Source organism: Hemitrygon akajei, unplaced genomic scaffold (genome assembly GCF_048418815.1).
Source record: "Hemitrygon akajei unplaced genomic scaffold, sHemAka1.3 Scf000102, whole genome shotgun sequence".
NCBI classification, from domain to species: Eukaryota; Metazoa; Chordata; class Chondrichthyes; order Myliobatiformes; family Dasyatidae; genus Hemitrygon; species Hemitrygon akajei.
In genome coordinates, this window is record NW_027331988.1 from 1,399,926 (window position 1) to 1,415,735 (window position 15,810).

General features: G+C 44.4%; 1 protein-coding gene and 1 pseudogene across 1 annotated transcript; one reads left to right on the top strand and one right to left on the bottom strand.

Annotated features, from left to right (window-relative positions):
- The window catches only part of LOC140723149 (N-acetyllactosaminide beta-1,3-N-acetylglucosaminyltransferase 3 pseudogene), a 49,576-nt pseudogene extending 47,958 nt beyond the window's left edge, over nucleotides 1–1,618 (bottom strand).
- A 4,785-nt stretch (nucleotides 1,619–6,403) lies between these two features.
- On the top strand, nucleotides 6,404–7,561 carry LOC140723150 (N-acetyllactosaminide beta-1,3-N-acetylglucosaminyltransferase 3-like). Its single transcript, XM_073037777.1, has 2 exons — nucleotides 6,404–6,796; nucleotides 7,004–7,561. The coding sequence occupies exons 1-2, from the start codon at nucleotides 6,404–6,406 to the stop codon at nucleotides 7,559–7,561; spliced, it is 951 nt and encodes a 316-aa protein (XP_072893878.1).
- Nucleotides 7,562–15,810: the final 8,249 nt, after the last annotated feature.

Here is a 15,810-nt window from a genome sequence, read left to right on the forward strand (position 1 = left end):
GCTCAGTCAGCTCCTGGTGATAATCATTAACTGAACTCACAGCATTATCAGTGGGTCACTCCGTGACCTGTTCCTTAGCACAGGGTACGTTCTGTCTCCAAACAAACATCACCATGGAGATGAAATGTGATCTCAGTGATTTTGAGAGTGGAATGTTTGTCGGTGCCAGACGGTACAGTTTGAATATCGCAGGAACTGCTGAACTCCTGGGATTGTCCCGTTCAACAGTCTCAGTTTGCGGAGAATGATGCTGTGAAAAAAATCAGGTAGCGACAATTCTGAGAGAGAAAAATCGCCTTGGTAATGAGAGAGATCGGTGGGTAAAGGCGGACTGATTCAATCTGCCAGGAAGACAGTAACTCAAATAATCACGAACTACTGCACTGTGCAGAGAGGCATCACTGGACGCGAAACATGTCGAACATTGGACTGAATGAGCAACGGCAGTAGAAGACCATGGATATACAATCAGTGCCGTATTATTAGGTACCGGAGGAGCATAACACAGTGCACATCGATATTTGTTATCAGCAATGAGATTTAACTCATAAAGTTTAATTTTTAATATCACTGACACATACTTGTTGTCTTTGCTAAAATAGCACACTCACTCCTGCAAAAAAATCAGACGGATCCGCAAAGCCACTCAATGTTAAAGACAGTATTGAAATGGTAGAAATGTCATAAGGGGACATGGAATGGACCCAAATGCAGGACGCAGGCACTGAAGTACTAGGGGCAGGACAGGGACAACTAAAGGATAGAACAAGTTGGGGTGACCGTGGCGTGAGGAACGTGGCATTCAAAGGTGATCCTGGGGTTCAGAGATAGCTCAGGCAAGGCAGGAGGATCCTGAGGATTCTGGCAAGGCAGGATCTTGGGGTTCATGGCAAGGCAGGATCTTGGGGTTCATGGCAAGGCAGAGTCCTCCGCCAGGTAACGGCAATCTGACCTGACCTACCCGACGGAGGCGAGGGGTAAGTAAGGGGCAGAGACCTTTGGACGGGCCGGATGACTCATTGGCACTGCCGCCTCCCAGGCGTGAACACAGAGGCCTGGGCAAGACGCGGTAAACTGGGCAGGTGCGGGGTACCACCCGTCGGGACCGAGGGGTAGGAAAGTGGCAGAGCCCTCCGCCAGGTAACGGCAATCTGGCCTGACCTACCCGACGGAGGCGAGGGGTAAGAAAGAAGCAAAGTCCTCCGACGGGCAACGGCAATCTGGCCTGGCTTACCCGACGGAGGCAAGGGATAGGAAGGGGACTAAGTCCAGGGTGACTCCGATACTGACTCACAGAACTAGTTGATTAGCGATGGGTACACCAAGCCGGGGCGAACAGGAACGAAGACCAGGCGAACAGCACCAGCAGGACAAACATGACGCACGGGTCTGCACAGGGAAAACAGGGCGACCAGCGCAACACAGGACGAGGAGGTCAAAACGGGATGGACAGTCGGACAGCGCGAGCAAGGCAAACCGAACGGAACCGCGGGACGAGCACCTACCAGGGAAGCAGAACAAATCAGATTCAGATCAGGACGACCCCCAACTAGACTCAGTCTCAGAGCCCCTTATATCCACCTACCAGCCGATGGGCAACAGGTGCGCCTCCTTGAGTCCAAACAAGCCAGAATGATCCACAGGTGTGACTAATTAGCTCAAGGGTGAAAGGAGGGACGGCTACAAGACCCGGAGTCAGGAGTCCGCGGACCAGATCAAGACCCGGAATAGGGGCTCCGGACCGGACCATAACAAGAAACACTAGAAAACCTGCCGTCACAAGTGGGCGTATTAACTCATCGTAACGTTGCCCACCCACTACAGTCTCTGTGTTTACTCTGTGCTGAGCTCCTGATTCTGTTACCAGCGAATCCGAGCACCGGAGTTCCGTGGGACCAAACAGTAAGTGAACACAATCAGAGTAATGTTCAGTTGACAACACACACATAAGCCTGCACGTCACACTCATCAGCACGTAACTCCACACCCTGCTCCACAGCGCAAGAACTAAACGACACAAAAACTCCTTCGAGCCAATGGTTCTGATGTGCTGTTCGATCCAGGCTTAATTTTGCACCTCAGTAGACGGTGACAAAGATTACATACAGTATCTCACGACAAATCGATCTGCTCCAGGGAGCAACCGCGACCCGCATCCTGGTTCAGATCGGGTGGTGTCATCGCATGAAATTATTCTTTACTTTGGGACCAATTTACTTCAGTGACAGCTGAGGGCAGAAATCGCTGTGGGCTTGTAGGAAAGACGCAGTCAGGATGGGACTTCTGAACTCTGGTGAAAAGTTATGATTTTGAAATAATCTTTTCTTTTGAACACTGGACATTCCCTTTCGCCAGATTTAACTGTGCCCCGGCAACCTGGAACAGCACTGATCTCAGAGACAACTTCATACTGCAATCTTAAATATTTGTCCACAATTGGACCATTACACTGAAGGGCAACAACTATGTGGAGATTGCAAACTGGAGATAACCACGTCCAAAAGAATACAACAAATTTCACCATCAGATTAGTGCTCACTTACTGGAAATAAATAACCTTATCAATCAGATGACTTTCCTGACTAAACGGTCTATTTAAGTTACTCCCGTCGGTGTGTTACCCCGCTATCTCCTTTACTTTACAAATACCTTAGCTGTTTAAAGAAGAAGAAGTACTGGCACTATTAAGGAATATAAAAGTGGATAAGTCTCCGGGACCTGACAGGATATCTGCTAGGACCTTGAGGGAAGTTAGCGTAGAAATAGCAGGGGCTCTGACAGAAATATTTCAAATGTCATTAGAAAAGGGGGTTGTGCCGGAGGATTGGCGTATTGCTCATGTGGTTTCATTGTTTAAAAAGAGTTCTAAGGGTAAACCGAGCAATTATAGGCCAGTCAGTTTGACGTCAGTGGTGGGTAAATTAATGGAAAGTATTCTTAGAGATGGTATATATAATTATCTAGATAGAACAGTTAACATGGATTTGTGCGAAGAAGGTCATGTTTGACAGATCTTATTGAATTTTTGAAGAGGTTACCAGGAAAGTTGACGAAGGTAAAGCAATGGATGTTGTCTATATGGAGTTCAGTAAGGCCTTTGCCAAGGTTCCACACGGTTGGTTAGTTAGGAAGGTTCAACTGTTAGGTATTAATATTGAAGTAGTAAAATTGATTCGACAGTGGCTGGATGGGAGATGCCAGAGAGTAGTGGTGGATAACTGTTTGTCACGTTGGAAGCCGGTGACTAGTGGTGCGCCTCAGGGATCTGTACTGGGACCAGTGTTGTTTGTCATATACATTAATGTTCTGGATGATGGGGTGGTAAATTGGAATAATAAGTATGCTGATGATACTAAGATAGGTGTCGTTGTGGATAATGAAGCAGGTTTTCAAAGCTTACAGAGAGATTTAGGCCATTTAGAAGAGTAGACTGAAAGATGGCAGATGGAGTTTAATGCTGATAAGTGTGAGGGGCTACATTTTGGTAGAACTATTCATAATAAGACAATCATGTTAAATGGTAGGGCATTGAGGAATGCAGTAGAACAGAGTGATCTGGGAATAATGGTACATAGTTCCCTGAAGGTGGAATCTCGTGGATAGGGTGGTGAAGAAAGCTTTTGGTATGCTGGCTTTTATAAATAAGGACATTGAGTATACGACTTGGGGTGTAATGTTAAAATTGTACAAGGCATTGCTGAGGCCAAATTTGGAGTATTGCGTACAGTTCTGGTCGCCGATTTATAGGAAAGAGGTCAACAAAATAGAGAGAGTACAGAGAAGATTTACTAGAATGTTACCTGGGTTTCAGCACCTAAGTAACAGAGAAAGGTTGAACAAGTTAGATCTTTATTCTTTGGAGCGTAGAAGGTTGAGGGGGGACTTGATAGAGGTATTTAAAATTATGAGGGGGATAGATAGAGTTGACGGGGATAGGCTTTTTTCCATTGAGAGTAGGGGAGATTCAAACAACAGGACATGAGTTGAGAGACAGAGAGTAAAAGTTTAGGGGTAACACGAAGGGGAACTTCTTTACTCGGAGAGTAGTAGCTGTGTGGAACAAGGTTCCAGTAGAAGTGGTAGAGGCAGGTTCGATATTGTTATTTTTAAAAAATTGGATAGGTATATGGAGAGGAAAGGAATGGAGGGTTCTGGGCTGAGAGCAGGTCGGTGGGACTACGTGAGAGTAAGCATTCGACACGGACTAGAAGGGCTGAGATGGCCTGTTTCCGTGCTGTAATTGTTATATGGTTATTTGTGAGGTGATGGACATTCAAATGAAGTAGAACTTGTACAATGAATGGCAAGGCGCTGACAAGTCAGTTCACTGAAAGGCAGGATGGTGAAAAAACTCGTTTAGCATGCTAGCCTTCATCAGTTATGGTGTACAGTTCAGGAGCGGCGAATTATTTGTAGTTACATAATTTGTTGTTGAGACCACTTTTGGAATATTATCTACAATTTTGGTTACCCTGTTATAGGAAAGACACTGCCAAGTTGGAGAGGGTGCAGAAGAGATTTAGGAGGATGTTTCTTTGGACTACAGGGCATGGATTACACAGAGGTTAGCCATGCTGGACCTTTATTCCTTGGAGAATGAGAGGTGACCTCAGAAGTCTAAAATCATAAGGGGTATTGATAAGGTGGATTGTCATTATTGGAGAGTTGGAGAGTCCAAAATGAGAGGTCACAGATAGAAGAGAGGAGGGAAAAAATTGAAAAGAGATCAATAGGTTAACTTCAGTACACAGAGGATTGTGAATACCTGGAAGAAGCTACCAGAGGAAGTGGTTGAAGTGGGTTCCACTGCCACATTTAACAGGCATTTGGACGGGTACATGGAAGGGAGAGGCTTGGAGAGTTATGGGCCAAACTAGACAACTGGGACTAGCAGGGAGGATGCTGTGGTTGGTATGGACCAGTTGAGCCGAAGGGCCTGTTTAGATCGCATTACTCTAGGATTCCATAATTCTAAAGTGACACAAGTCGCATCCCTGTGCAAATAGTTTTACTTGTACACATCGTTCTGCTATCAGTCACTGGTGTCTTTCCACGGCTCCTGGCATCCAAGGTTTTACTCATACACATTGTGGATCATGCTATCTATCTGCCTTGTTCTGCTATCAGTTACTTGTGCTTTCTCTGGGCTCCTGGATTACAAGGTTCACTGCTCTTCATGAAGCGTAAATTCCTGCCATAGGTGATGCTGGTGCCGTTTTCCTTCAATAGATATGGGCCTGCGATGGCTTCGCTGTCTTGTCACAATTGCTTACTACTGAATGTCTGGGTGGAATCAGCCTTGCCATTGGGACTAGTTATGCCTTAGTTGTAGCCTTTCATAAAGTGGTTTGACCAATGGATGGCAGGGTGGGTGGGCCACTGCTAATTTAACTTTGAATACACTTCTCTGGTTAAAATAGAAGCAAAAAGCCAAGGTCCTTGAGTATACTTCTCTTTGTTTCTCCTATTGTAGGCATACATAGACCAGGTTGAAATGCCCTGAAAATCAGATGCTTTCAGTAGCTGTACTAACACGTTACCTTCCCTGCACTGCCATATATTCAGTTACTAATCAATGGTCAATAATAGATCATCTTCCATAGTATCAATAACCTGTGAACTTAAACTGAATGTTGACCGAGATGGGGCCTTCCTCTTTAGAGCAAAGGGGGAGGAGATGTGATTTGATAGAGGCGTATAAGTTGATAAGATGCATAGATAGAGTGGACAGCCAGCAACATTTTCCCAGAGCAGAAATGACTAATAAGATGGGGCATAATGTTAAGGTGATTAGAGAAAAGTTTAGGGGATTGTCAGAAGTAGTAATTTTTAAAAGAAAATGGTGGGTGTATGGAATGCACAGCCTGGGTGGTGATAAGGGTCGATGCATTACTGAGATTTAAGAGGCTTCCAGATAGACACATGGATGAAATAAAAAAATGGAGAGCTATTTGAGAGAGTAGGGGTACATTGATCTTGGAGCAGATTAAAAGGTTGGTGCAACATCATGGGCCAAAATGCCTGCATTGTGCTATATTGCTCTATGTCTGGCCCAGCTCAGTTTAAGCCCCGAGAGGAGTGATGAAAGCTGTGAAGCGAGGTGGAATAAAGCCTTTGGAATAATATATCTTTAATGCACCGAAAGAAACTATACGATTTTCAGTTTAATGACAGATGGTATCCTATAGGTAGATTTGTTTTTCTGCTGGGATGGAATGCTTCAGGTCAATTAAACTTTCTGTAGGGCCTTGCCTATTCCTTACCTCACCACCATTTTGAGGTTAATATTACAAAGCATTAGTGAACCTCATTACAGTTTAAACTTCTCATTCTTCTCAAGCATCATGTAAATGTAAAGTTTTCTTTGAATTAATCCATATTTTTTCTCTATTTCAGGTGAAAGATGAGAAGACATCAGCAATTCTATGAGAAAGTAGTGCCGGGTGTTCTGATTACTCTGGGATTGTTCTTCGTGTTCTGGAATAATGACAAACGTCGAGAGACTGATGATGTTGCAGAAACTGTTCATCGCAATGACCTGCCCAAGGTTGTTACTGCTGATGCAACTAAATCAGTGCTCAAGCCAAAGTGCCACGCGAACAGGACATTGTTGCACCTGTCCTCATTTCATCAAGAGAAAGAGCACATAAAAAACTTCTTGATGTATAAACACTGTCGAGAATTTAACATGATTCAAAATGTCCCAGACAAATGTGGTGGTCGAGAAGGATCTCAGAATGTCTTCCTGCTCCTGGTGATCAAATCTCACCCTTTCAACCAGGATCGGCGGGAAGTGGTAAGGAAGACCTGGGGCAAAGAACGCGAATTCAATGGGGTCCTAATTAAGAGAGTCTTTATCTCTGGTGTCTCTCCTGACCAAAAAGAAAGTAGGAAATTGAATCAGCTGTTAGCAATGGAAAACAGAGAACACAGAGATGTCCTACAATGGGATTTCTTGGATACCTTTTTCAACCTCACCCTCAAACAATACAAGTTGCTGCAGTGGATCGGTGAATTTTGCCCCAGTGCTAAATTCATCTTCAATGGAGATGAAGATGTCTTTGCCAACACCGATAACATGGTTGATTACTTGCTAGGCATGAAGGTTCACCAACACCTGTTTGTGGGCCGTCTCATTTATGGGTCTGGGCCCAAACGCCAGAAGTCGAGCAAGTATTATGTGCCAGAAATAGTGACCACTATCAAGTCTTACCCACCATACGTTAATGGAGGGGGCATACTTATGTCTGTGTATACAGCTCATATCATTTACCACATAGCCCAAGACCTTGAACTATACCCCATTGATGATGTATTTTTGGGGATGTGCCTGGCCAAGGCTGGACTAGCCCCACGCTCCCATAGTGGATTCAGGGCAGCTGGTATCAGTGTTCCTTCAACCCAAGAGGACTCTTTCAATCCTTGCTATTACCGTGAGTTACTGCTAGTGCACCGTTTTCAGCCTTTCAAACTGCTACTGATGTGGGATGCGGTGCATGATACTAATCTGAATTGTGCTCATGCTGCCCAGAAGTCTGCATCCACGAAAAGGACCGCATGAGTCATGAGAGAATGTAGCAACTGTTGGAATGTAATGCAGTTTGTAAACATGTGTTAATCAGTTGTTTATGCAATGTAAGAAGGTTAATTCCTAAATTATATTGGAGGATACATTAATTCATAGGGTTGGTGCCTTTCTACATTCCACAAATGTTTGTAAAGCTGTCAGGTGTCATCACTCAGCCTAATTCTTACTGCACCCATAATGACATTACAATATTGATAGGCGCACCACAATTTAAGTCAATTGTAAAGTTATTCCAAGTGAGCAGTCCTTGTTGCATTGCGTGCAGATAGGTACAGCATGTTCACTTGGGGCATTTGTATAATAAGCCACCAATAAAATTTTTAGTAGCAGTTATATCTGTGTATTTTTTTCTTGCCGTTTCTTACATGTCCCTTGCAAAATATGAAAGACACAAATGTGTTTCTTGGACTGGAACTGTGAGGACAACAAAGAATCTAGATCTAAAATTGTCTCAGGGTTGGAGGAATAGAGAAACTTATGGTCATCACTTCTGTAGTCAAATGTCAGCCTGCATTGTGTCTGTGTAACTACATATCAAATAGAAGCACACACGCAGGAGATGGCTTTAACTGGAGTATTCACATTGCAGAGAGGGAAAGAGATCAATGAACATGTGGGGACAACAGGTCAATATGCATACATAGACGGCAGTCCATATGTAGTGCGAAGGGGAGTGGCATTAGATTTGGCAGGTGTCTTGTCTAAGACAATGTACTCGGTTGCCAGTGTCATGTTGCTGTCATTGACATGGCCATCACTGAGAGGTAAGTCCGGTAGCTTTGACTAGTGGCCAAACAGGACATCGGAAATCTGGAGAGGAGGGGACTTCAATAAGGCTCATTGTCCGAGGGGCAGCTCACAGCAGTGCAATAGAGCAATCGGTGACCAATCAACTAGTGGCCAATCGGCATTTGGGATTGATTAGTAAGAGCAAATTAAAGGAAGGTGGGACAAACCCTTTTGCCGTCGTCTGAGTAGAAACATAGAAAACCTACAGCCCAATATGGGCCCCTCGGCCCACAGAGCTGTGCCGAACATGTCCCTACTTTAGACCTACCTAGGCTTTACCCATAGCCCTCTTTTTCTAAGCTCCATGTAACCATCCAGGAGTCTCTTAAAAGACCGTATCGTTTCCGCCTCCACCACCGCCGCCGGCAGTCCATTCCACGCACTCACCTCTCTCTGTGTAAAAAAATCTTACCCCTGACATCTCCTCTGTACCTACTTCCAAGCACCTTAAACTATGCCCTCTCATGCCAGCCATTTCAGCCCTGGGGAAAGCCTCTGACTGTCCACACGATCAATGCCTCTCATTATCTTGTACACCTCTATCAGGCGACCTCTCATCCTCCATCGCTCCAAGGAGAAAAGGCCGAGTTCACTCAACCTATTCTCATAAGGCATGCTCCCCAATTCAGACAACATCCTTGTAAATCTCCTCGGCACCCTTTCTATGGTTTCCATGTCCTTCCTGTAGTGAGGCAACGATTATTGAGCACAGTACTCCAAGTGGGATCCGACCAGTGTCCTATATAGCTGCAACATTACCTCTCAGCTCTTAAACTCTATCCCACAATTGATGAAGGCCAATGCACTATATGCCATCTTAACCACAGAGTCAACCTTTGTAGCAGCTTTGTGTGTTCTGTGGACTCGGACCCCAAGATCTCTCTGATCCTACGCACTGCCAAAAGTTTTGCCTTTAATGCCATATTCTGCCATTATAGTGTAGGGACTGCGGTCTGCAGTCAGGTACTCAGGATCACTCAGCATAATGTTGCACGAACATTATTAGCAAAACACTCCGACACAAGACGCGTTTCATTTTGTTACAGACAGGAATGCCAGTTTGGTACTACAAGTAAACTGCATTTCCACATTGGTGGAGAAGTGTGCTGACACACCTCACTATCTGTAAAAACTGTGACGAGATGCTAAGGTGTATTCAATATGGACTGTGCCTTTAAAAAGAGAGAAATTTGGTGTACACCGATTCAGAGAGAGAGAGAGAGAGAGAGAGAGAGAGAGAGAGAGAGAGAGAGAGAGAGACAGCGAGAGAGCACCGAGCAGGCCGTGAGTCTCCATGGTTACGGAAGGGCGGAGCTATAAATGGGCAGCTGGCGTTCAGCATGTTTGGGATATATTCAAGGTCAGCTGGCTTTTCAGACAGACACACAAACACGGACAGAAATGCAGAAGAAATAGACACTGGATGAACATTCAGTGCCCACGAAAGGGTGGGTTTTGATCGCAGTGTGGCAAAGGGGTGACCGGTGGAATGTTATCGGTGTGTTTAACCTTTGATAGCTTTACTGCGTGAAGGCGGTACTCTTTTGTGTGATCACAAAACTTTAACAGGACTTTGGAAGGCAACGGAAAGATCGACGACATCAGCTTACTTGGAAAACAATCACCTCTCTCTCTCTCTCCTCAATTCTACTCAACTTAATATCACGAACTGAACTGACGTCATGCCTATACCATCGTAAGACTGTATCATTTACCACCTAAGATTGAAGAAGTTTGGGGTTTTATATTTACACACTTATATATGCATAAACTCTGCTAACCTGTTTGATTTATCTGGTTTTATATTACGAGATTACGTGGATACAGATAAGTAGTGTTTTATTTGTAACAATACCAGACTCCAGGTGTGTTCCATTTCTGCTGGTTCTTTTAACCCGTTACGGGGTACGTAACAAAACCGTTCCAACCCCTACATCACACCGCATTTCTGTAAACCCCTTCGACCCCTACAGCACTCGGCATCTCTGCAAAACCTCCATCATCCACCCCTGTGCATTCAGACGACAGCAGACCCGAGAAAGATACCGTCGTGTCAGATTGAATGGCTCATAAATCACTGTTGGCCAGAAGAAACTACAGACTGATCAAGGACAGGGAAGCATACAAACCAGTTCTCTCTGTTCTCCCCCATTTTGTTGGCTATGAACTGATTCTTGCACTGGAATAATTTAATCACAGGAGCTGAATGTGGACACAGGAAGCTTCAGGTAATGATCTGCTAAACCTGAGACCATTCTCAAACAAGTCGCCATTTGTTATGTGAAGGGCGTGGACTCTGAACTGATTCTTGACTCTGGGACAATCTAATCAGAGCAATAAACCTGAGACCATGCTCAGAAGAGTAGCTACTTGTTAAGACAAGTGTTTCCAACCCATTTTTCCAGCTGGTCCAGATTCCGCTTCATGCTTCTGTACTCTTCATCACTGTCGACTACACCCGCAATGTTGCTGTCAGCGACAGTGTGTAAATCTACGTGGTTTTAGTAGAAGTAATAAAAGATACTTGTTGGTAAATACAGATTATGTGTATCTCATTGATCATTGTTACAAGGGATGATTCTTGTCACAGTGGCGCCCATCATTAACATTGCCCACTAACAGGACGTGCCCTCTACACAGTGTTACCATCGGGAAGGAGATACAGAAGCCTGAAAGCTCAGGCTCAGCGATTCAGGAACAGCTTTTTTCCCCGCCGCCACCTGTATCTCAGTTTTGTTTTCTCTATATTTATTTATCCTGTATTTCATTGTACTGCTACCGTAAAGTTAACAATTTCGCGACGTATGTCTGTGATATTAAATCTGTTCTGATTCTTTAAATGTACCTTTGAAACCTTTGATTCTGATGGAGATGCAGCGGGGATGTGTTAGATCGAACTTACATTAGTTGAAAGCCTATCAGAACCTCGTGTATTGTGCTGTAATATTCTATGTTCTGTGTTCGACCGAGCGTACCGTATCTTGCTATAGTTTAGTAACTCGATTAATGATTTAAAGCTACAACGCCTAGCTCTTCCAGACTACTCTCAATGCGTCGGATAATAAAGTGCAGGAGAATTAAAAAAATATTAGGCCATAAATATCAGTCCCGACCGCTGGATGATCCCGATAGCTTTGCTTGGTAGGGACTCGCCCAGTATTATGTAATGATGAATTGTCCTTGTTGTTTAGACTACGCTGGTCATGGAGTATGAAGGGAAGTAACTGGACAAACAAGAACATTAGCGATAGTCAGAATGGGCCCGTGCGTAGTAGGTCATGTCTAACCAATCTCACAGAGCTTTAAGAGGTAGTTACCAGGAATGGTGTGGAAGGCAAGGCAGTGGATGCCGTCTAACAGGGACTTCAGCAAGGAATTTCTCAAGGTTCCATATGGGAGGATGTTCGAGAAGGTTCAGTCGTTTGGCTTTTACGATGAGGTAGCAAATTGGATTCGCCATTGGATACGTTGGGGAAGCTAGAGTGTGGTAATGGATGGTTGTCTCTCTGACTGCGGACCTGTGATGAGTGGAGTGCCCCAGGGATCGTTCTTGTGCCCGTTGTTATTTGTAATCTTTATCAACTATCTGGATGATAATGTCGTTAACAAGATCAGCAAATTTGCCGATGACAGCAACATTGCGGGTGTAGTCGACAGCGAGGAAGAGTACCGAAGCATGAAACGGAATCTGGACCAGCTGGAAAAATGGGTTGGAAAATGTCAGATCGCATTTAACACAGACAAGAGTTAGATCTTGCACTTTGGCGGACCAGACAGGGTTGGTCTGACACAATGAGAAATAGGGCACTGAGGAGTACGATAGAACAAACGAATCTGGGAATGCAGGTCCATAATTCAATGAAAGTTACACCAGAGTAAGACAGGGTCATAAAAAAAAAAAAAGATTTTCGCACATTGGCTTTCATAGACCAAAGTACTGAGTGCAGGAGTTGTGACGTTACCTTGCTGTTGTTTAAGGCTTTATCGGGGCCTAATTTGGAATACTGTGTGCGCGAAAAATGAATATAAAGTTAAAATAATGCAGAAAAAAAATTACACGGCTAGTGCCGTGACGGACTGAATGTTTTTAATTAAAAGGAAAGATTACATATGTCAGCATTTTATTCCCGAGCGGGTAGAAGACAGAGGGGAGATTTGATAGAGGTATACAACATTATGAGGCGTATAGAGAGTGTAAATGCAAGCGGGTTTTATCCACTGATGTTGGGCGAGAATACAACTGGAAATCATGGGTGAAGGGTGAAATGTGAAATGTTTAAGGGAAACATGAGTGAAAACCTCTTCACTCAGAGGGTGGTCAGAGTGTTGCCAACACAAATAGATAGATAGATAGATAGATAGATAGATACTTTATTCATCCCCATGGGGAAATTCAACATTTTTTCCAATGTCCCATACACTTGTTGTAGCAAAAACTCCTTACATACAATACTTAACTCAGTAATAATATGATATGCATCTAAATCACTAACTCAAAAAGCATTAATAATAGCTTTAAAAAAAAAAGTTCTTAAGTCCTGGCAGTTGAATTGTAAAGCCTAATGGCATTGGGGAGTATTGACCTCTTCATCCTGTCTGAGGAGCATTGCATCGACAGTAACCTGTCGCTGAAACTGCTTCTCTGTCTCTGGATGGTGCTATGTAGAGGATGTTCAGGGTTTTCCATAATTGACCGTAGCCTACTCAGCGCCCTTCGCTCAGCTACCGATGTTAAACTCTCCAGTACTTTGCCCACGACAGAGCCCGCCTTCCTTATCAGCTTATTAAGACGTGAGGCGTCCTTCTTCTTAATGCTTCCTCCCCAACACGCCACCACAAAGAAGAGGGCGCTCTCAACAACTGACCTATAGAACATCATCAGCATCTCACTGCAGACATTGAATGACGCCAACCTTCTAAGGAAGTACAGTCGACTCTGTGCCTTCCTGCACAAGACATCTGTGTTGGCAGTCCAGTCTAGCTTCTCGTCCAACTGTACTCCCAGATACTTGTAGGTCTTAACCTGCTCCACACATTCTCCATTAATGATCACTGGCTCCATATGAGGCCTAGATCTCCTAAAGTCCACCACAATCTCCTTGGTCTTGGTGACATTGAGACGCAGGTAGTTTGAGTTGCACCATATCACAAAGTCCTGTATCAGTTTCCTATACTCCTCCTCCTGTCCATTCCTGACACACCCCACTATGGCCGTGTCATCAGCGAACTTCTGCACATGGCAGGACTCCGAGTTATATTGGAAGTCAGATGTGTACAGGGTGAACAGGACCGGAGAGAGTACGGTTCCCTGTGGCGCTCCTGTGCTGCTGACCACTGTGTCAGACCTACAGTCTCCCAACCGCACATACTGAGGTCTATCTGTCAAGTAGTCCACTATCCAATCCACCATGTGAGAGTCTACTCCCATCTCCGTTAGTTTGTGCTTTAAGATCTTGGGCTGGATGGTGTTAAAGGCACTAGAGAAGTCAAGGAATGTAATCCTCACAGCACAACTGACCCCATCTAGCTGAGAGAGTGATTTGTGCAGCAAATACGTGATAGCATCCTCCACTCCCACCTTCTCCTTATACGCAAACTGAAGCGGATCCCGGGCGTGCCTGGTTTGTGGCCTCAGATTCTGTATTATCAGCCGCTCCATGGTCTTCATCACGTGCGACGTCAAGGCAACAGGTCTGAAGTCATTCAACTCCTTTGGTTGTGGTTTCTTCGGTACCGGGACAATACAAGATGTTTTCCACTGTCTGGGTACTCTTCTCTGATCTAGACTCATGTTGAAGATGCGCTGTAGTGGTTCTCCCAGTTCAGTTGCACAGGCCCTCAGTAATCGTGGGGAAACTCCATCCGGTCCAGCCGCCTTGCTGGTACAGATCTTCCTCAGTTGACCTTCCACCTGTGCAGCCGTAAACCTGGGCGTGGGCCAGGTCTCCTGTGAGTGGATATTTTCCTGTGAGGGAAGTAAGCCTGGTGTGGAGTTCCGATGTCAACGTTTAGGAGATGATTGGAGAAGTCCACGGATGAGAGGGATATGGATGGCCGCGGTCCGGGTGAGGTCGTTGGCAGTAGGCAGTTTAAACAATTCCTCCCGGATCTGACGGGCTGGAGACCCTGTTTCTGTGCAGTGGTTTGCTATGGCTGACAGACTGTATGTCTGGGTTAGAACTTTAGTGTCTCACAGCACCGAACAATCTAGACAGTCTTTGATACTGTTCGATCCCTCTGGCCTCGCACACACTAAAGCATGGAGACTGAGTTAATGGATGGTTATTGCATGAGAAGATGGAAACATTTGAAGTTGTTTATTCTGCATTCCCCAATTGTCTGTGATGGTTTTGAAGGAAGACAAGTGTAAGCCTGGATATTACCTTTGCTTTCACTGCGATTTTAGTTTGTGTAGATTTGTGTGTACATTTATTAATGATTTCAGATGGAGACACGGATTCCACACGGGCCTTGTGGATTCAGGGTTAAATAGATCGAAATATGAGCGTGTCTGCACTGGATGCGATAAAACCACGATTCAGAGGTAAATTGGCATTATGATAAAATGGTGTGTACTTCAATTGGGAATTTGGAATTGGCATTTTGGAAGGCTGGTTATTTTAATGAGCAGCAAAAGCTGCTGCTGAACACATTGAAATGCTGGTTTTAAGTTGTAGTGCTTTGAATTCAATGTAGCATTTGCCCTGTAATATGTAATTGACAGGTCAGTTTAGACAAGTGGCGGTGCAGTCAATCGCTCAGCGATTTGCTTATGCCGTCAGTCTTAATTCCATAAATTATACAGCTGCTGCTCTGTGTTCAGATTAAATCGACTATTTCCCTCAGTCCTATTTCAGCAGTTTAACTGCAAACTCGAAATAAAGTTATAAAGTGTACCGAAATTTCGACTCTGCATGCGGAACACGGCTGCCCGCTGTCTTCCATCCAGAATTCACTCTGTCTACGACATCATCTGCCTTCTGTTAGGAAGCCAATTCTGAATCAACGCAGCCAGGTTTCCCTCGATCCCATGCTTCCCGAATTTCTGAATGAGTCCACTTTGGGGAGCTGATCAAATACTTGACCGTAATTAATGCCCCCACATCGACTGATCTGATTCTTCTATTTGTTTTATTTTCACTTTTTCAAATAATTCAATCTGACTCATAAAGGACAACATGCCATGGTGTCTGTCTTTAACCAGACTACGTTTCTCTAAATACTCATAAATTCCATCTTCAATAATACCCTCCAACAGTTTACACACTACTGATGTAAGATTCCCTGGTCAATAATTCCAAGAAGTAACCCTATTATTTTTCGTCAACAAATGAATAACATTTTCCACCCTCCAATTTTCTAGTTCTACTTCCATGGCCGGCAAAGACACAAATATCTTGCCCAAAAGCACAACAATATCTGAGCTCGCCTTC

Coding starts and splice junctions, on each gene's coding strand:
- LOC140723150 (XM_073037777.1), top strand. CDS start 6,404: ATGAGAAGACATCAGCAATTCTATGAGAAAGTAGTGCCGGGTGTTCTG. Junction 6,797..7,003: donor ACCAGGATCGGCGGGAAGTG/GTAAGGAAGACC, acceptor AAGTTGCTGCAG/TGGATCGGTGAATTTTGCCC.